The sequence below is a fragment of the Saimiri boliviensis genome, chromosome 18 (genome assembly GCF_048565385.1).
Source record: "Saimiri boliviensis isolate mSaiBol1 chromosome 18, mSaiBol1.pri, whole genome shotgun sequence".
In the NCBI taxonomy this organism is placed as follows: Eukaryota; Metazoa; Chordata; class Mammalia; order Primates; family Cebidae; genus Saimiri; species Saimiri boliviensis.
The window spans coordinates 42,469,480-42,492,186 of NC_133466.1; the positions used below are offsets into that span (position 1 = coordinate 42,469,480).

General features: G+C 35.6%; 1 protein-coding gene across 5 annotated transcripts in view; it reads left to right on the plus strand.

Annotated features, from left to right (window-relative positions):
• Window positions 1–22,707, plus strand: part of EPHA6 (EPH receptor A6) — a 986,592-nt gene that overhangs the window by 685,605 nt on the left and 278,280 nt on the right. For all 5 annotated transcript variants that reach the window (XM_074389177.1, XM_039480541.2, XM_074389178.1 and 2 more), the window contains 2 exons: window positions 15,818–15,926; window positions 19,816–19,886. In XM_074389177.1, coding sequence (XP_074245278.1) covers window positions 15,818–15,926; window positions 19,816–19,886 — 180 coding nt within the window. The remainder of the gene's footprint in view (window positions 1–15,817; window positions 15,927–19,815; window positions 19,887–22,707) is intronic.

Here is a 22,707-nt window from a genome sequence, read left to right on the forward strand (position 1 = left end):
TAATTTATGCTTTGGTTTTCTCATGGGAAAACTGGAACTGTATTCATTTGTATGTAGAGTGATTCATTCAAAAATATTTGTGAGAACCCGCTCCCATACATTCTCGCGCTATAGTATAAATAGACAAAAATCCTTGCTGTCCTGTGAAAAACACAATAAATCATCAATAAGCAAAACATTTTATATGCAGAGGTGTGGTGTGTTGCCTAGATTTCCCCGTCAGGACCCAGCTGCTGGGAGGTCTGCCTGCTGAAAGCTCATAGTTGAAGGCTCATAGCTGGAGATACCGCCCCCGGCCAAAAGCAGCTGCATGCCACAGGGTCATGCCCTCTTCCTGGGGATAGTCAGAATCCAAGACTCCTTGATGTGATGTACAAAGACCCATCCCCATTGTGTGGATTCAAGACAACCCAGGAGAAGACAATCCCAGCTCCAGCACTCCTTGGGGTCTGCTGAGGTCTTGGCAGCTACCGTGTGTCAATCAACAGTTGCATCTTTCCATGGGCTTTTGGCACTCCCACACGTTCATGCCGAGGTCCCTCCGCAATAAGCATGTTGCAAACAAAGCTCCATTGCAGAATCTGTGTCCCAGGAAACCCCATCCAAGAAAGATAGTAAGAGATACTCTGGTGAAGAGTAGAGCGGAGAAGGAAGGTGGGGAGTATCTGCCTCCTGATGTGAGAAAAGTACTCAGTGCGGCATCGGACGCATGGAACACATGATCATCATTCAGTTAACTGTCGCCATAGTCCTAATTGTTACTGCAAACCAGGCAGCTGGCAAAAACTTCAGGGAGGAGGGTCTTACTTTGGCCGTGAAGAAAAGGAAAAACTTATACAAGCAGAAAGAAGAAAGAAAACCTTTATATTAGCAACGGATTCATGCAATTCAATTTGGCAGATATTTCACAGGTAAATAGACAGCAAAAGAGAACTAGCAAACAGGAACTCTGTGCAAAAGTTCAAGCTTTGTACTTACTTAAACTTAGATTGAAACTTTGACTTGATCACATCCCAAATATCAGACTTTGAATAAATCAGTTAACTACTCTGTGCCTCAGTTTTCACATCTGGAAAATGGGTATAAGGATGCCACCTACTTTCTAATGTTCTTGTGAGTATACAATGATTTCATGCATGTGAAGTACTGAACAGAGTATCCAGCTATCATGTGGTTAGAGCTCAATAAAATGATTATTAATATTTATATTATTGTCATTAGTTTCCAATCTTAAATGCCATTCTAACAGCTTGAAAATAGTATTAAAAACAATATTCTTTACCTTCTTGTATATAAACAACCCCTAATAGCAATCAAATCATTTTATTCTTCTTCTCCTGATATTTTATTGTTTAACTCATGAATTTACCATTAAGACTCATTGGCTAGTTTTGGTGTTAGTTTTTGCTTAATTTATATAGGTGACATAAAAGGCAGAGTGGAATTCACCAGGGTTTCTTGACCTCCCAGGGCTTAAGCATTGGACAATTTCACTTGGCCAAGGAAACTCTACAATTTGACTTCTGAGGTACCAAATCTTAGTGAGCACAGCAAGCAAGTCATGGGCCTCCATCAGGCCCATTCCAGCAACATCACCTTATAGACCCCAAACCACCGTCTCCACTGTTTCTATAGTAATCAAATTATGTAGAAGTTGGCCTACTTTATTTTTAAATATGGAAAACATCAAATGTCTCACTGCAACCAGACAACAGAGGACAGTGGTTAGAAGCCTGAACTCTGGGACTAGACTATCTGTAAGCCAATTCTAGTGCTGTCCTTTCTAACTCTGTGACCCTAGGCAAGCTTCTTCGCCTCTTTGTGCCTCAGTTTCTCCATCTATAGAATGGAGGTAATGATACTACCATTTCATATGATTAATTTGAAGACTAAATAAGTTAACATATGGTTTAGAACTATGGAGAACACATAAAAGCTCTCGAAAATGTTTTTTAAACGGTAATTACTCCCCTTCTTCTGAGGAAAATTCTGCTGAGTTCAGTATGATTTTTTGGACCACCCTGTGCCGTGAATCAACTGCTACTCATCTACACAAAGAAAAAAGGAAATAATAAAAAAGAAGAATGTAATTCTGACGAAAGACTTTCTGAAGGGCAGCCTCTGTGGAATCGTCCTCTGTTTTCAAGTGGAAATGAGACTTGTGTACCAACGCCACCTATAAATTTTTAAAGATTAAATTAATAGCCATCGCATGAATTCCCTTGCACAGAAGTAAGCAACTTACTGGAAAACAAGCTTAGCTATATATTCAAAATGATATTTTGGGCTCAGAATAGGTATTAAGTATGTTATTACTTCTTGAATATAAACAGAGTATCTTGCTTGAGGAAGGATTTTACTTTTCAAATTGTTGAATAGACACAGTTTTGAGAATATTCTAACTTGAATCAAATCACATTTTTAACTGAGCAGAATGACTGAAAAGAAGGCTACTCCATCCTTTTCTAAGTTATTTCAAGTTATCTGACAGGCAAACAGAGCACCAGGTAAGAACACACCAAAAAGACTTGGGGCCTTTCTAATTACCTTTGGCACAAGCATCGTTTTTTCTGTCATGTTTTGTGCTGTATGTCAGAAGGCCTTTGAATTCTTGGAAATCTTGGACAACTACTTATTGTTTAACAGAATAGTCCCAAACATGCATATATATATAACCAATATAAATCATTAATATCCATCAATAGAGATGAAATACAAGAATAGTCCAAATTTCATGTTTTAGATCCCAAAAAAGGCTGACCGTTTTCAGCAGTAAATAACACAACGTTTCCCATATATAATTACATATCGAAATTGCTCTCAGTTTTTATAAGGATGCTTTTTTAAAGGATGCTTTCTTAAAATAAGTTTTTGTCTAATTTATGTAGGTGAAATAAAAGGAGGGGTGGGGTTCCCCAAGATATCTTGACCTCCCAGGGCTAAACAGAGGAATCTTGCTTTTTATCTGCATTTCTCTTCTTCCTAAGAACATCTAAGGCAGTTTAAAATCTACACACAAAATGTTTAATGGATTAGAACTAAAATAGGAAATTAGATCCATATACACAAGAGGGGACAAAGTCTCATTCTGATAATCATGACTAGAGATGGTACATGCCAGCTCTGCCTCTGAAATTTCCAGTAGCAGCCAGAGAATAGAAAAGTTATCATATAATCATGACGCACAAGTGTGCTAAGAAAGATTTATAAGGGGCTTTGAGGATAATGACCTCAAGCAGCTTTTTCAACAAATACAAAAGTTTTTTGTTTGTTTCGACGTGAAATTTTCTGACTACAACCTTTGAAAGAGCCAAGGTAAAGTTTCACTGATTGAAGATGAATTTTCCATGATGGGAGAAAAGAAGATTATTTAATTCATTCCATGCACACAGACTTTAAAAGAAAAACTATAATACATAGGAAGCAAATGAATGGAGTTACCTTTTAAATTTATTTTCTAAAAATTTTGTCTGTTAGGATCTTAAAATTCGAATACGCTAATAGGACCCTTTGAATGCAGACATCACATAAACCATGAGCTGGGTTAAGCAAAGAGGAAGGAAGAAATGTCCCAGTGAGGCTTCAAAAAAGATTGAAACAAGAAGCTGGAAAATTCTGAAAAAGAAAGACAGCTGTTATTCCTGATCCGCACATCCACTCATCTCTGCTTCGTGCTCTAAAGACTAGTTTTACCTGTTGTCTGTGTTCATTTAGGAAAATACGTCTATGGCATAGAAATCACATTTCCCTTATTGTCAACCACGCATGAAAACTGCCAAGCTGATTGTGAATCGTAATCCCAAATTCCTGAACGAGGGATGTGGTTGGTCCAGTTTGGGTCAGGCATCTGTCAGTAATTCAATGCATATGGCTGGGTGCCAGAGACAGAACAATCTTCCAAATCCCTGCCCTGTGGGTGGAGGGAGTTTTTAGACACAGGGCTGAACAGATACTTCAGAGGATGTCTACTAACCATTTTAAGGTCAGCCTTTAATGAGCACTTAGAATGTGAATTTTCTACTTTCATATCAATAGATGATAGAAATGGTACAAAAATACAGCGAAGCAATAGAGAAATGCTTCCACTATAAATGTGGAGAAGTCCAACCAGTATTTTTGCCAATGTAAAAATAAAACCTCTCCAAGTTTACACTAAAATGGGCTGCAGGCAAAGCACAGATTGTCTTTAGGAAGCAGATTTGAATCTGCCCCCACCATTAGAAAACTCTAGATGGAGAGTCCCGAGTCCCACACCACAGGATACTGTGAACAAAAAGATTATTCTGGCCTGGAAGGTTTTCAAAGCAGGTGTTGTTCCCAGCCGTCAAAAAGAAAGCCGAGGAGTAATGCTCACGTAGAAAAAGTGATATTGAACGGCATAGCTCTGCGTCATGCTTTCCAGGATAAGCTATAGAAAAAATACGCTTGTACAAAATGGAAATATCTTGTCTCATTGTGTGGAGTTTTGATCAACTGCCTTTTGTCTGCCAAAGAAAATGATTTTCATTTTGATAAAGTTGGTGATGCTCAGTTCTTTCTGGCAGCAGTAGGATTGCAGAATTATTTGTATCCTGAAATCAATTCTAGTTGTTGAAAATTACACCCGTATCATCAGCATGTAGGAAGACACTTATCTTTCTATCTGCCGTGATGGCAAATACCCAGTTTGTCTAAAATCAGTGCCATATTATGAAGACATTAGTTGAAAATTAATACATAAAACACAATACTGTTTTTATGTTACATGACAAGGTGAATGGGTAAGCCAGGAAACGTTCCCTTTCAGTTCAGTTTTAGAAAGATCTTTACTCCCACGTTTGCAGATCCTAACATTAAGCCTCATTTTTTAATTAAAAATTTTTTGAAAATTTTGTGTCAAAATTGTGTGAAAAAAATTAATTTTGTATAGGTAAACAATCTTATTTTCCTCAAAATAATAGTAGTAAATAGTAACGCAATACGGTTCAGAAAACCCTTTTGCTGCTCATATAAATTATGTAACTTGGAGGCCTCACACACATGGCTTAAGGAGAAGCAGGGCATACATAATTGAAGGGATTCCAGGAAAATTGATGGAGCCATAGTTTTGTGCTGCTATGGGGCTGGCCTTTTTAAAATAGAGTTGTCTCCCATTGAATTTCTCCAGAATTAATCCTGGTGATTGGTTAGAGGTTGTTTGAGGTAAATAGTTGAGTGTTCTTCAGAACAGGCTTCAAACAATGATCCAAAACCTTTCCTTAGAATGTATTCACTTTCAGGAGATGGTCAAATGGGTTTTAGTATAAAGCAATAGCAGGTCCTTAAGGAAATACACTTGGGGGTCCAAAAAGCTAAGAAAAATTGGCACCTGGCATTGACGGTTACCCACGCTTCCATAAATAGTTCTCTTGAAGCCAAATAAAAGACAACTGTAGCCTCCAATTTATGTTACCATAAACTGTGAAAATTCACTAAAAGCCTTCCACAGCAATTTAGCTCCAGTATTTTGGTGATAATTAGTTTATAATTAGCTAGGTTTCAATTAAGCGAATGATCTCACATTCTAACATGCTGTCTTGCTAAACTTGCCAGAAATACTGTCTGCCCGTTTTTTGTTGTTGTTTTTGCATCCATGCAAGTTTGATTGATACATGCGACCCATTAGATGTAGGGCAGACAGGACTGATCCCCCAAAAACTATCAGTCTATTACAGAAAAATAAATTGGAATGTCTCCTGGCACATTTGTTAGTCATTCTATAGAAAAAGGTTGTTTTAGAAAGGTGAGCACATTTCCATTCTGTTTCACCTTACGCTTCCAGTCCTGTCCATCCGGTTACCAGGCAAACAGATCGGGGAGGCTGGGTTTATCATCAAAATAAAAAGACAACAGTGAAGTTAGATAGAAAATGTTCAGCTCAAGCAACATAATAAACAATGAGAAGTCACTAAACCTAGTTTTGATATATAAAGCCCTGCAGCGCCCTGCCCCGTATTAGCATTTACATCCAGTCAAATTATTTCCTCTTGGTTCATTATATGAAATAGGACTCTCCATTTCAAGTGACAGATTGTACTGGTTTAATGAAAAGTGAGACTTTCTTGCCTCAGGTAACTGAAAAGTCAAAGGGGTAGTGTGAGAGTCAGGCCAAATCCAGGCTCTCCAATGATGTCTTCAATAATGTCTCAGCCTCAGTTTTGTTTTCTTCTCCGTTGGGTTTGTCTTCAGTATTCTTATATTTTTGCAAGAGTTTATGCCACTTGTCAAAATGGCAATATTGAGTAAACTAACGTCTGTATATACCCTATTCTGGAGTTTGAATTTTTTTTTTTTGGACAGAGTTTCGCTCTTGTTACCGAGGCTGGAGTGCAATGGCACGATCTCGGCTGACCGCAACCTCCGCCTCCTGGGATCAGGCAATTCTCCTGCCTCAGCCTCCTGAGTAGCTGGGATTACAGGCACACGCCACCATGCCCAGCTGATTTTTTTGTATTTTTAGTAGAGATGGGGTTTCACCATGTTGACCAGGATGGTCTTGATCTCTTGACCTCGTGATCCACCCGCCTCGGCCTCCCAAAGTGCTGGGATTACAGGCGTGAGCCACTGCGCCTGGCCTACTTTTTTAAATTGTACTTTAGGTTCTGGGGTACATGTGCATCATGCATCATTGTTGCATAGGTACATTCATGGCAAGGTGGTTTGCTGCCTCCATCCCCCCATCACCTATACCTGACATTTCTCCCCACCTTACCCCTCCCTGCCCTCCTTCCCACTGCCCATCTGGTAGCCCCCCCCTCAACAGACCCCAGTGTGTGATGCTCCCCGCCCTGTGTCCAAGTGTTCTCATTGTTCAACACCCACCTATGAGTGAGAACATGCAGTGTTTGATTTTCTGTTCTTGTGTCAGTTTGCTAAGGATGATGGTTTCCAGGTAGTAACCTGAGAAAAGTTCAAGCGTGCTGACTGGACTCAGATTAAATTATGGTGATCTATTTCTTGTCTGTCTCTCCAACTTCCTCTTCTGCATTTTGGTTTGTGTCGCAGGCATCTCAAAGTATATATAAACTCCTGAAGATGTTGCGCCATTTGTATCTTTGTACTGTTTGTGATGTTTCTTCTAGCTACAGTGTCCGAATAGCTACTCACCATGTTGCTGACTTGCAGATTTCTTCTAGTCATTCCAGATTTAGTTTAAGAATCCCCTTCTTTGTAACCTTCCTTTGATATTTCCTGTGGAGATTACCACTTCACCCCTCTTGTCTCGTGGCCTGCACACATACCTTCATTCTAACACCAGTGTTTCTGCATTACAACTCAGCTTTGTATCTCTCTCTCTCTCTCACTAAAGAGAAACTCTCTGAGGAAATCACACTTTAGTTTTCTTCATCTTGCCAAACGCTATATCACAGTGCTTAGCAAATGATATTTTTGTTTTTATTGAATGAATAATTTGCTGGTGAATGAGAATTTCCTTAAGAAATTATTTAGAATTTTTTTCTAAACAATTCTGTGCTTTAGAAATCAAGATTATTTTCTTTAAATATTTTTCTATGAAAAAGACTTTAATAAATCTAATTTATACAGTTTATACAACTTATGAAATGTGTGATCTCTAATGGTTATCCATTTCATTACAAAGCTCTTTATCTCAAACCATAGTAACTGTTATATTAAAAAACTATAATCTCAAGTTATATGATATGCTCACCAATGTGCAAATACCCACTATTAATATTATGGCACATGGGAATAGTATTTAAAATTGAACATTCTTGCTTCCAGTTTCAGTGATCCAGGGAAGCTGTGAAATTTGTAAGGAATTCCTTTTCTACATTGGATGTTAAAAAATGTTTAAAAGGCTGAAAGATGTATGCATAAAGATATAAATAGTCTTTGAGAAAAAAGTTCTCAAAGACCTATTTCAACTGGCCTGTAACAATATGAAACATACACAATTACAAATTAAATCTTTGACATTTAGAATGTTGACACTAGTTTCAGGTGTTTAAATGTCTCAGTCATTTTCTTTGTTCTTTGAAATTTGTCACATGAAGCCTACCTGTGGTAAGGCATCTTGACCATTCATTAATGAACACAAGAATCTCGTTTTTAAAAAAGGATAGAAAGTGTTTCCTTACACTGCACTATTTGCCTCTGCTTCTGCCTCTCCATCAAATTGTACCCAACTCACATTTTCCAATTATCCCTATGTCATTTGGCATTTTTATCTGACAAGTAAATTGAGGTCATCAGAAAGAGTAAATCTCAAAGTCTTTGGTGTTTCAATGTAACCACAGTTTGATGTACTGAATTGTATTGCTGTGGAGGAGAAGTGGCAGAGGAGTAGAAGGCACTGCTGTGAAATCACTTTCTGGGGCAGGGGGTGGTGGGGTGGAGCATGATCCCTGTGAAAGGTAACTGTTTCAACAGAAATCATCCATGAGGTTTGTTTCCGTCCTGCTGAGAAATCAGTAAACTGCTTACTTGAATGGAAAAGAGAATCTCTTGCTATTTTCTTTTATTTCTAATCTTAGAGATGGTTTTCCTTTGGGTAGATAGCATTAAATATGCAATGAATGTAAAAGAAAGATGTCATTATAATACTCTGTTGACTATATTTACTTTTTTTCAAAGCCTAGGCAGGGATATGTAGGGGAAAAAAAGACCCACATTATTTTCTATTAATTTATCTCTGGATAAATTATTATTTCTTATAGATACTTTTCATTTGGGTAGATAGCATCAAATATTGAATGATTTAAAAGAGAGATATCAGTATAATACTATGTTGACTATATTTACATTTTTTTCAAAGTCTAGGCAGGGATATTTAGGAAAAAGAAATTGACCCACATTATTTTCTATTAATTTACCTCTGAACATAGCAATTTCCAAAATACAAATACGAAAGGAATGTAATGTAAAACTACAAGATATTTAAGCATTAATTTTTTTTTTTTTTTTTTTTTTTTTGAGATGGTTTCGCTCTTGTTACCCAGGCTGGAGTGCAATGGCGCGATCTCGGCTCACTGCAACCTCCGCCTCCTGGGTTCAGGCAATTCTCCTGCCTCAGCCTCCTGAGTAGCTGGGATTGCAGGCATGCGCCACCATGCCCAGCTAATTTTTTTTTTTTTTTGTATTTTTAGTAGAGACGGGGTTTCACCATGTTGACCAGGATGGTCTCGATCTCTTGACCTCGTGATCCACCCGCCTCGGCCTCCCAAAGTGCTGGGAATACAGGCGTGAGCCACCGCGCCCGGCCAGCATTAATATTAACACACAAATCAAGTAAGAAAACTGTTCGTTAGCAAAGGGCATCTTATCCTTGTATTTAAAATTTGTATTTTATTTCTTCTTCATGAACAATACACATTTATTAATACCTATACTGTGTATGGCTCTGCTAATTCCTTGTTATATAGAAAGTCGAAACACCTCATTCTGCCCTCAAGAAGTTTGTAGTAGAGATGAGTCAAAAAACTCAAACTCTCAGGAAATGAATCATTTTGGTAATACAAGTTTTTGGCCAGGGTTTAATCTTAAAAGTATTATTTTTATAACTTTTAAAATAGTTTGGAGGCAAATATTTTTTAATCCTACATCCCCAAACTCTTATTCTAAAATACACTGGACTTATCTCAGTATTTTCTAGTTAATATCGAATGATCATATGAATCGTATTGAGTTATAAAACATAGTGAGTCCTTTGACACTCCTTTAATTTTGTATAGCTGTTTGATCCTAAACTCCTGGCTCCTGACTAGTGTACACTTTGGAATCTTGTTTCAGAGTTTCAGTTTTTCTACCTCTTCCTTCAGTCTGATTAGCAGTGTGCAATTCTATTCAACTCTCTCTCTGTAGATGGCCCCTCACACACATGACTTCTAATCTGTTGCCTACTATGCTGTTTTATGAACTTGGAAATCACCAAATATGTGTGAAGTAAACGTGTGAGGGAACAAAGCTGTTGTATAGTACGTGGACATTCATTAGATGTCTTTCCAAAGGACCTTTTGTTTGTTTTTGTCTTGCTTTCTATTGTTCAACTACGTCACCTAGTTGAGCCACTGTCCAGCTGATTTCAAATACATGTGATTATCTGGATGCCTGAACTGAGAAAATACAGTGGGAGTAAGAGAGAATGAAAAAGAATCTAAGAAATGCTTTAAAAGTATAAAGGACAGGACTGATCAACTTGGAAGGTGAAGGAGAAAACTGGATGAGGGATGAGTTCAAGATTTCTTGCCTGTACACCTCTGAAAATTGGAGTACTTGAGAAAGGGATGATTTTACCCTCTGGGCAATGGGAAATGTTCTTAATATTTTTAAATGTTGTTGTGAAGAATAATTATTTGTCTGTATAATGTGGGTGGATTGTGAAGAGATACTGGGAACAGGCAACATAATAGCAAATGATGAAACTAGTCTACTCCTGTGGGGCAGAACCCTAACAGCGGGCTGTGTCGCTGGTAATAAAGGCAAGATGAAAAACTTGACTCTGGACTCATGGTTGTAGGAAAATACAAAATCAAGGATAACCCTACGCTTTCAAGTCCACGTGGCCAAAATGATAACAATATCATCTACAAAGTCACAAGTTTATGTTCGTCTAGGAGAAAGGTTTCCTCGGCTTTCATCTGTATCTCACACTCTTACATCTACATGAGAATGTGGCATTGAAAATGTGCAGATTAATTCATCTCTATTATGTGTTGCTAAATTCTCATAAGGTTAAGCCAATTCTGATTTCTATACATGACCCGAGAGGAGAATTTTCCTATATTGCTTGTCAATAAACTTTACCATGAACTTACTAGGCATCATCAATCCGTGGCTTTGTTGAGGTTTATGCTATGCTAAAAAATCATTTTGGTGAAATGATGAAGACAATTTATTTCACCGAGCAGCATTTTCCTGAGATGCTTTACTTAAAAATCATGTTAACTACTGTCTTCAATAACTTTAAAAAGATGTTCAGAATGGAAAAGAGTTAACTTTAAATATCTATTCCACAGAAAATGACACAGAATACAAATAACAGATTTTACTTTGAAATGTAAATATAAACTAGAATAATCTTGATTACAGGGAGACAAAATCATATGCCTCCATAGAAGAAAATACTTTGGTTAAAAATAGCCAAATTGCCTTTCCCTCGCACTTTCCTAAAGATATGAAATATCTTTTTTGAGTATTTAGATTCCAAGTAAAGCATTTCACTTTTTTTTCTTGAGATGGAAACAAACCACACTTAATAATGTCATCACAACTTATGCCAAGCACTGTTGCTCAGTTACAATTTTGCAATTCTTTTTGGATAATTGCTTCCTCTTAAGGGAGTATACTTCTTTCCAAACCATAGAATGAAATATATCATTTTAATATATGTATCTTTTTCCAAGAATACAACCTCGACATTAAACAAAGGGTCATTTCCTATCAGCCAGTCACAGATAAATTTTATTTCACACCGTGGATTTCAGTGTGGTTCTTTTTAGGGAGAAGTTTGCTTTCAATAGTTGCTACTTATGTTGAGTAAATTATACGCTTTTCTCCTACAAAACTAATGAGAAATAAGCTTCTCCTCAGGATTGAAAAAACTGAATGGACAATGCTAGAGACAAGTTTTCATAACACAGAAATCTATAGCTATACTGTATTTTCGTAGAATCCATTTGGTAGATAATTTTATGGTTTGCTTATTTCTTTATCTAAGTGTCTATTTAAATAAATCAAATTAATGAGACCTCTAGCCAAGGAAATCATCCTGTTCCTCCTCTTACTTCTGCCAACACATTGTATTTTCAAAAATTCCCTGTCATCTGACTCACTGCTAGAGAAACTTATTCTTTTCCAACACCTTACAGTTTCCCTTTTGTAACAATAATTACTTTTGTAATTTCTTGTTCAGTGTCTGTCTTCCCCACTGAACTGAAAATCCATGAGCACAGTAACTGTGTCTGTTTTGTTCATCATTGTGTAGCCTGTGTCTGTGTCGGTGCCTAGCATATAATAGTTGCTCAATAAATATTAATTGAATGAACTAATAGATTCTTAACCTTAGACTCATATTTCTGAGCTTTAATCCACTCAACTTGGTAAAACGTAGCAGTCTGAATTCCCAGTAGCTTCTAACCCCCAGTAAACATTGTCTCCAAGCACACAGAATAATCGAATGTTTCTGATTGGTGTTGGGTAGACTCTGTTCGCATACATTGTATAGCCACGCTGATGGTATATCTCCCTCACATATCAAGGGGCGGGTGGCAATGTGGATTACTCCTGACCTTTTCTTACCAGAACCATCCAGTGCAAATAATTATTCAACCCATTCTCTCAAAGGAATATTTACTACCACGTAGGCTGGACACTGTTACAAAAAATCATCACAAAGTTGATGGCGTCAAACAATAGATCACAGCTCTAGAGACCAAGAGCATGCTCCGTCCAAAGGCTCTAAGAGCGGCTCCCTCCTTTTCTCTCCTTGCTTCTGGTGTGTTCATTCTTAGGCTTCTGGGTTGCACAACTCCAGTCTCTGCCTTTGTCTTTACATATGTCTTTACATGGCCTTCTCCCCTTTGTCTTTTCACTTCTGTGTCTTTTAAGGACACCTGTCAATGGATTTGGGACCACCCCTAAATCCAGGATAATCAAGGTTCTTAATTACACCTGCAAATTCCTTTTTTTGAGGGGAAGGGGAAAGGCTGTCACCATTCACCCCACTATAGATACAATAGTGAATATAGTCCCTGCCCTAGGAAATTTGAAATCAAATGGGAAAGACATATTATAAAAAGTAATTTCAATAAATTGTGATAGTTTTATTGGTGGAAATAGTTTAAGAGTCTTGGGGAACATCTGTCTGGAGACCTATCCAAATCTAAACAACCAGAAAACAACAACAACCAAAGCTTTCCAAATGATGAGCTATTCATGGAGGAGTGATTAGGAATTGACCAGATATTAAGAGTTTGGCTCACTCAAGGAATTGGAAGAAATTCAGTATGCTTAGAGAATGTTAAGATGTGCCTGAAGACATATGCTAGGGCCATTTTGACACAGCCTTCATAACTAAGTTAAGGGCCCTGTAGTTTATCCTGAAAGGAAGTCAGAGCTCTGTGATGGACCAACACTATTAGGGTAAAAGGCAACAATTATCCCTTTCAGGACCAAGGTCCTGAGTGTTTTGATTTCATATGGCAAATCCTGTGCTTTCCACTATTTGATTGCAGTCTGCATGGATAACACAATGTCATAGTACAATTGCTCTGAAAGATTGTGACAAGAATATTTATTTCAACATTCTCATTTTATAGACATGAAGCCAAGTTCAAGCAAGGCTATGATTGTTCTAGGGTAACAAACCCAGCTAGACCTAGTTAGTGCTTCTGTTAATAAAAATGGTGGTTTAAAGTACTGGCAAAAGCTTGGAGATGGGCAAATTGAAGTTGGATTGCCAGCTTTTCTTTATACAAGATAGGTAACCTTGAGAAAGTAATGTAACTGCTCAAACTAGGAATGATAATAGTACTTACCTAACAAGACCATGGTGAAGATAAATTTAATAATGAATTGAAGCTCTAAGCATGGTTTCCTATTAAATAATGACTGTTATTCTTGATGAAGATCATAATGTTGATGAGGTTTCTATAATCATCCCAGCCTCACAATCTATAGCATTTTACTCCCAGTACAATAGTGTTTTATTAAATACTCTTAGTTTCTAATAAAAGTATTTAACATATTTTATTCTCCACACAGGAGTGTTTAGGGGTTCTAAGTTTAAGAAACAATTATTCAGGAATATGCATTTTTCAAAGTGTCATAACTTAAGATTGTTATCCAATTAAAATTTTAATTACAACAAAGTTTATAAATGTAATAACACTGTGCAAAAGGAGACATATTCGTAGAATTAGCAGTTTAATCAGTAACGATGTATGTCGATCAACACCTTGTTTTATAACAAAGTAATCTGATTTTCAAAAGGCACCCAATTACAAAATCTCCCTCTGATTTTTGGACTCAATAAATGACAGCTACCTAACGACTGTGAAACGATATGCCCCTGATTCAAAATTCTTGAACTAGTCTATCTATTTTACAGATACAACAGTTGTTAAGTAAATAATTTTTTTTTTTTTTTTAGTAAACGCCTCCTGCTTTATCTTTAAAAAGATAATGTTTTCTAGAACATCTGTTTGTTACATTTTTGTTAGTCAAAGACTTTCAGTGAGAAAATGTGACATTTTAGAGCATGGCATTCATTCCCATGATATTAGTGCTATTTTGAAGATTAGGAAATTCAGTGAAAAACTAATAAAAGACCTTCGGTACATTATTTATTGGATAAGATGCAGCTATTTAACTTGTCTCTGCACAGAGTATGAGCAAAAACTTAACAGTGTAGCAGATTGCTTGAAAATGTCTTGATTAAATCATAGTGACTAAAATCTAAGATTTAATAAATTTATCTTATTAAAACTGAATATAAATGCCTTTTGTTTTTATGTATATTTAGATTTCTTAAAAAGTCTCTAAAATGCTGTAAGTGGTTTCTTTACTGACTTGAAGATAGTGTTTAAGGCTTAGACATTCTGTAGCAGACACATTAGTTTTATGAGAATGTTATTACTCTGGGTATGAATTTGCACATAGTATACTGCGTACTTAATTCCCAGAAGAAGATCTACTTCTGTGGAAGCTGTAAAGTACTCAAGTTTAATAAATTGTTATGGTAGAGACTTCTGCAGTTTGCTTCTCAGTTGTATACTTTATTTGATTCAATTTTCTTCAATAACTGATGAGATTAATAGATATTATTTGTTTTCAGTAGTCGAAATAAGAAACAAGTTTAAGGAATATTAAGAGACTGATTGATTGGTTTTTTACAATATTGATGATTAACTGAATTATTACTACAAGTTATAGTTTTAAAAAAAAGAAAAAGAAAAAAAGAAACAAATGAGACAAAATCCTGAAAGACTGACTTCTGGTTATAGTTCTATGTGAGCTTGGGCGGTTTCTTCAATTTTTCTGTGTTTCTGTTTTCTTATCTCTATTATTAAGCAATTGCCTATTTTACCCATTAAAATTATATTTGATTAAAGCATTATCAATACAAAAAATTAGAAGTGCTAATAAATCAATTGAAATGATATCTGTTAAAACATTCCTGGAAGATTAGTAAAATGTGCAGCTCATGTGATTTTAAGAGAGAGTTTTATCCATGAAAGAAAAAACATGTTGTTACCATATGTAATCCGGCCTTTTCTTCAAAAAAGAAAGCTTTTAAATATCATTTTTCTATTTATTGCCAATTAAACATCTAAGCACCTACTGTGTATATCCTCGTGCTGTCTACAGTTTTAGTGTTTGAATTAAGCTCTATGAAATATAAAGAACATCATTCTTATATAGGAATTATATAGTAGTCTTTCTACTCTGTAAAAACAGGTATCAAAACAGTCTATAAAGCCTGGTCTAGTGGCCAAAGTGTTTAGGAAGAAATACAGTGAGCGGTTACATAACAGAATTCTTTAGTCCGTCTGCTGATTTAGTTTTACAGCACATACTTAATCTTAAATAAGGGACACTAGGAATTTATCTACTTTATTGACCTTTTTTTGAAGAAAGAGGAGAGGTTTATGTGGTGGGTTATGGCCCCAACTCTTCAGTCCTTCTGGGTTTGCTTCATATATGTTAAATACTGAAATAAAGGCCAAATATACTGGGCTTGGCGTTTGTTATTGTATTTTTTAGTATGAACTAAATTGTAAAATGATTCCGATAGTGAAATGTCACCCAGGGAAATTGTAATATTGTGTCTCTGTTTCAGCTTCTGACATGGCCGCAGAACAAGGACAGATTCTCGTGATAGCCACCGCGGCTGTTGGCGGCTTCACTCTCCTCGTCATCCTCACTTTATTCTTCTTGATCACTGGGAGGTAACCGAAGCATACCAGATTATTTCCAGCATGTGGGAATAACCACTCTTTTCATACCCTGCGTGTTCAATGCTTTTAGATATAGCAAAGCATATCCTGGAAAAATTCCCTCTGACGGTGAACCGTCATTAGTCATCTGTGTCAACAGGTTTCTGAATATGGAAAGATCCAAAGATGATAATAGGCATTTGAAAGCTGTGAATGATGAATTTATATTCAATAAGTGACTCTGGATTTTTTCTTTACTATAATCAAATTACACCATAAAAATAACTTTCTTGGAAAAACTAATTTAATGGAATGCCAGAACAATTCATATAAAGACTATTTATAAACCTAGTGTTATAGAAATATATTTTTATCAATTAAATATTGAAATTATCTATGTTAGAATTATATTAATTGGTTTTATAAAGCTAATATTTCTATACTTCAGGGTAATATGAATAAAAATATAAAGTCACAGTAAATTTAACATAGCAAAATACCTAAATTTGGATGCTTTACCCATCGGAAACTTAGCTTTCTATTTTTACACAGGTTTGATCTAAAAGTATATTAAAATCATTTAATGTCTTTAAAATATATAGTATGATTACCATAGGCCAGATGCTGATAACATAGAGATGTGAATGAAGATAATATGTGCAAAATTATATGAAAGAATAAATGTTACTTTTTTTTTAACCCATGGAATTTGGCCAAGACTTTTGTCAGAAATCACAACATTTTATCCTCAGATCATTCTAACAAGAAGATAAAATATTCTATCTAGATATCAATAGGGACACAAAAGAAACCTCAACAGATTTTTTTAAATAATCTGAAATACACATCTACTGCAGCATTCTACTATCAAGATTTAAAACTGCAAAAAGAATGTCAGCCAAACGATACACACCCTTGTAGACTCCAGCTAAAGTACACCGACCCTGCCGGAAAACCAGCAGAAATAGATAATAATAATTATCTATTTAATAAATAAATAATAAATAATTAAATAATTTATTATTAAATAAATAATTTATAATTAATTTATTATTAAATAAATAATTAAATAATTTATCATTAAATAAATAATAAATAATAAATAAATAATAATTTATTACTTTCAGCTATATCACAGAAATAGCTGAAAGTAATAAATAGCTACCTTCAGTGAACCAAAAACACTGTTTGTTTTTAAAACTCCGCTTAGAGACCAATATTTTATTAAAATTTAATCTACTTTAAATGACAGAGTATATGCATACGTGAAATACGGTTTACAATTTTGACAGCACACCAAAAGGTATAGAACTTAACAGTTACTTTGCATGTATCAAGTGTGAGTCTCTGACAAAAATACAACAGCTATTCAATAAGAGTGTATTAGATTTAGCTGTAACAAACTTCCTTTGTTAAGTTTACCAAGGAAGAAAGCAACATGAGTGTTCGAATGTGGTTGAGTTAAAAACAATGACTTATTTGTGAAATTAAATGGAAGGAAGACACTTTACAACTATGTTTATTTAAAATTTTTATGTACATAAACAGATACAGTAATGGTCTTGGAACTAAGAGAGGGTATCTGGGGGCCTCTTTGTTTTGGGGGCGATTAGCTGATAGAATAATTCTAGCTATAGTAACAAGAAAAAAACAGACACGAAAGAATTCAGGAAATAATGATAAATTCGTCTTAATAAAAGTACTAATTTGGGTACAACATGTTGCCACCATCAGCCACTGTTGTCCAGCATTCTCCTAGGACTCTTTTCCTTTATTTTTAGGGCTGACCTCTGACAGCTGTTTGCCATAATCAGAGCTTTGATATAGCTCATCTTTTATAGTGGACAAAAAACAAATTTTGGGGTCTGTAAACCAATTAACCATTAAGTTGAAGATGAAATATTCAACGCTGCAGCTTACCAAACATGGCCTACAAAAATTTGCATCGCTAGCAGGAGTCAACTGGTTATAGCAAATAAACAAAATCCCTATACATCTTGGTGGAAGTCTTAAGTTTTCTGAAAAAGATTAAAATTATTCCCATATCATTTAGGACTCTTGCAAAGAGGTGAATTAAAAGACAGTATGTTTAGGGAAGGAGAAAGAAAGAAAGAAGAAAAATGGAAGAAAGAAAGAGAGAGAGATGGAGGGAGGGAAGGAAGGAAGGAAGTTTCAGTGAGGGGTAATAGTTCAAGTTTAAAGAAGAAAGGGAAAAAGGAAAATAAAATTATTTTGTTGTGTGTAAAGTCACAATGACAATTTGGTTAAAGAAAATCAAATTGCCAGTACTTTAGCGTTGCTACATGTTTAGCAAACTTTTTTAGGAAAACATTAAATAGAAGAATAAACCTTACTGTATATTCCTTACCCTCTATATCATTAATGATATCCATGCATTTTGAATTGGGGACACTGACATCTTTATAATATTCTTATTATCATGCAGTTGCATACAATTTAAAGACAATTTGCTTTGGAGCCCAGAAAGTTTTATTTGAGCATAATGTACTTATTTAAGTCCCATTGTACTTTAAGGAGATCTTAATTCCAAAGACACAAATTATATCATGTAGCTATACTGTGATAAATTAGGTATGATGATTGATTTTGATTCTGAAATAGTTTTGTTTTCCATTTTGAAAGTTTCTTTGAAAAAGGGAGTAATTTTTTCAATGTGATTTTATTTAACATCAGTACTATCCACAACAGAAAACAAAAATCCTCTGGAAGTTTATTTAAAATAAATTTAATAGTGATTCACTATGTTGCAAAATTGGATGCAATTATATATATCTTGTAGAACATAAGTTAAGGCCTTGTTTTCTCATAGAGTATTTCAATAAACAATGATTTAAATAGCGCATACACAGGTGGAAAAGCATTTCATTAAGACATCAGAAAATATTTCATTAACCCATAGATATGACAAACACAAAAGAAAACATTTCAATCTTTGCAGGCTAAATTAAGTAAGGCGTAATAAACTTGAGGGATGGTCTCAAATGTTATCTTTATTTGGGATTCCTGGAGCAGACCAGAAATACCACTTAAAAGGAGAATTTAACGATTAAAAAAATGTGTTCTAAATTATTTACAGCTTTCAGTTTCTATGTTTGCCAATTTATGTTATCAGAAATTGCTTTCACATTCCATGCACTGAAGAGAACAATTTCAATTACATAAAATAGAAAAAAATATATTTTGAAGTATCACTTAAACACTTTGGTAGAGGAGCATTCATTGGAAAATATCCTATGAAAACTGTAAGATATTTCTGAATAAATACTCATTTTGCCATAGAATTTGAGGCAAAATTCTCATTGAAAGATTGAATTATGTAACACAGATATACTTTGTTTAGCCGTTAGAAATTTGATAAACCATCAAATCATATGGATGTTGAAGAATTGACTCATATTGAAGAACTCATGGGAGCGTGGTTATCCAGAGAGAGAATAGAACGTGCCTCAAATTCCAAATATTAAAAATTAAAACTGTTGAACCATGCTGCTGTTTAGCAGTGAAAACGGAAGGCATTTGTATACATTTCTGAAATTCTGATTGGAAACATTTTTTTTTTAATTTTGACTTTTCTTTCTTTCTTTCTTTCTTTCTTTGCCAACTCTAGCTATCAGTAGTCATATAAAGGATGGGTAGGGGCAGATTATTAAATATTTTCTAAGACTCCTTTCTTTGCATCCATCTACTTGACAGTACTTTATTCAAGGGCTAATTTCAATATACATAAGAAACCTTCTACAGAATATTTTGACATTATAAAGATATTTTTAAAGTGGTCTTTATGACAAGAACTTTGTTCATAGATTATGTGTATTTTAATTGGTTTTTGTTTGTATCCAGCATACTTCCTAAAACAAGTTTCTTTTTATCTTTTTAAAAGATGTCAATGGTACATAAAAGCCAAGATGAAGTCAGAAGAGAAGAGAAGAAACCACTTACAGAATGGGCATTGTAAGTAGCACAGTGACTTTCCTCTATTATGTTTACTGTTCCAGCACTTCAGGAGTTTATTCAAACTGTATCTATTGAGTTGAGAAAAAAAAAAAAAAAAAAAAACACACACACTTCCAGTCTTTCAGCATTAACGTTTTCATCTGGTTTCCAGGTTTGTCGGTGAAAGTTGCACCTGCTTCTCATTAAATAACATTACCTTGTGTCTAATTCTGCTTGCTGGAAAACAGACTGAATTTTCTAAAAATAATAGTTGATTGACTTTTTCAAGTTATTTACCACTCACAATGGCTTCAGAACATGAGCTGGTTTTATCTAGCGGAGCATTAGTCATAGAAATAAATATTAAGGAATCTTTATTTCTTCTTGTACAGACTTTGAAATATATAACAAATCAATTTACAATTCATTAACACTAAAAAAGAATATCAGCTCTTTAACTCTAGAATATGTATGAAATCCTTGAGCTGACTACAAGGTTATATTCATTTGAGAGATCTTTTCCCAAGCAACCTATAATTACCACTATAGTTGGTTTGATAATTGACAACTTCTCCTCCTCAACACCCACCTCCACCTCCAGTTCCAAATTGCAAACTACTTTATCAAGACAGTTTTTCTATTGTGAGACACTGAATTAACAAGAAAGGGATGTTCTGTAATTAACCACAGTATAGAGATAATGTGAGAGGCAACTTAACTATTTCCATTTCTCTTTTCTTTCGAATTGAGCAAAAGATAATAAGGGACATTTCAATCTATACCAGCCTCCAGGAGAGGGGAAGGATTTAAGCGAGGAACGTTTACACAGTAAGTCGGAGTCTCACTGCACTGGCACAGCTGAGAGAACTGATGTCTGGCAAAGGATAACCTGGAAAGGCTGTAAACAGATTGCAGAAACCTGGATCCAGACACCTGGGCTGATGCCTTATGCTGGGCAACCTTAAGATTCACTGCAGGACATTTAGTACTGATATGCAGAGGGAAAAGGCGCTCCTGAGGCATTTATTATCTGTTTTCCAAGAAGCAGGTTAGCATAAACCAAACCAGATGGGCCCAGCATGAAGCAATGAAAATAACTCGAGCCAGCCAAGGACGTAGAAGAAACTTAACAAACTGATGTTTAAGAAGACTGTGATAAGTTAAATTAGTACCCAGGTGTACAAAGTTCAGATTGTTTGGTTGTTGTTTTTTTTCCTCTTCACATATCATGTTTGTAAGGAAAAAAATGTGATATTTACTGATCTTACTCTTTAGAAATGTGTACCACCTTAAGTAATTGAATAGTTTAATTGTGAGAACCACGTGTGAGTTAATAAACGATGCTTGTTATCTGTGGCTAACATAACATGATCAACGTGACCACATCTGATTGGATACCACTATTTATTAGTAGTAGTGGTTACTAGGTTTGAGGTTATAGAACTCAGTCTGAAATCATAAATTCTACTAAGTTATAAAAATATCCCATGGACTATAAAAGAGGTACAACTATGTTCTCCTTTTCCCCAGTGTAAACTTTGAGAAGTCAAGAAAAGCGTGGCATGTGAAAATTAGTGTCAGGTCTAGATGTACCTGGAAATATGCTTTTCTCGTGCTATTTTGAGAAATACTAATTTTCTCATGGTGCATATGCAGCACTAAGAAGACAGAAGACAAAGTGTAAATACAGGCAATGGGCATAGAAGGACTAATGAGGCAAATTGCTGCTAATAGTGGGCATTTCAGCACTTCCTCTAAACTTTATTACCTTCTGTTTGTTTTCTTTTGATGGTTTTTTGTTTTGCAAGGGCATGTTTCTAAAGAGATTCAAACAACAGTCAACGCTGCGTATTATATGGTTTTCAAAATCTAAGCAGCAACAAAACCAAATACCATCCACTCTGCCAAAAATTTCACATTGGTCTTTTAATCCCTACTAGTTTGTATTCGATAAAGGCTCGTTGAGTGATTATTGCCTGTAAAACCATACCTAAGATACTGGAAAGATAGATATATAAGAAATGACCCCCTGCCTAGTGATCTAAAATGGAAAATGGAAATTAATGGGCCAGCTTGGTGGCTTGTGCCTGTAGTCCCAGCTACTCAGGAGGCTGAGGCAGGAGGATCACTTGAGCTCAGGAATTCAAGGCCAGCCTGGATGACATAGCAAGATACCATTTCTCTAACAAAAAGAAGATAAATAAATAAATGAGCCAAACTGAGGGATAGTCATAGAGGCAACCTGTGACTTCTTCAGATACTCACAAATGAACATACAGCCACACATTCACATTTTCCAGGCATCATTTGTCATCATCTACTTGCCTGTAGGCTCTGAGCACACCATTCCCACCAATAAAGCTGAACAGATATAACACCAATAACCAGATTTTGACCTTTAATCCCCGTTTTCCCACCAGGATATACAAGCTGATCCTTTTCAGGACTATTGCAGTCAGGCCACGGAAGCCACTACAAGAATAAAGAGAACGTTCTTTATCCCCACTGGCCTTTCTTCTTTCTATGCCACAGAGTCAATTCTTTACTGCTTGAGAGTTTCTGGAAAAGGGGAAACCACAGGAATAGGGTATAGTTCATAAAACCTAGTGCCGTAGAGTACGAAGCGTTCAGGAGGGACCCTAATGAGCTTCCTTGTTTTGGAGGGAGGTTTATCCCTCATTTTCCCCACTCTGTGAGCTAGAGCAGATGTAGAATGTATTGGAAGTTTAGTGAATGAGTCAGCTGATTAAACATTTTACAGAAATATGTGACATATGTTTTTTGGAACCTGTCAGCTCACTTTCTAGGAATCCACCAGGTCACTCTGCATTAACAGTGA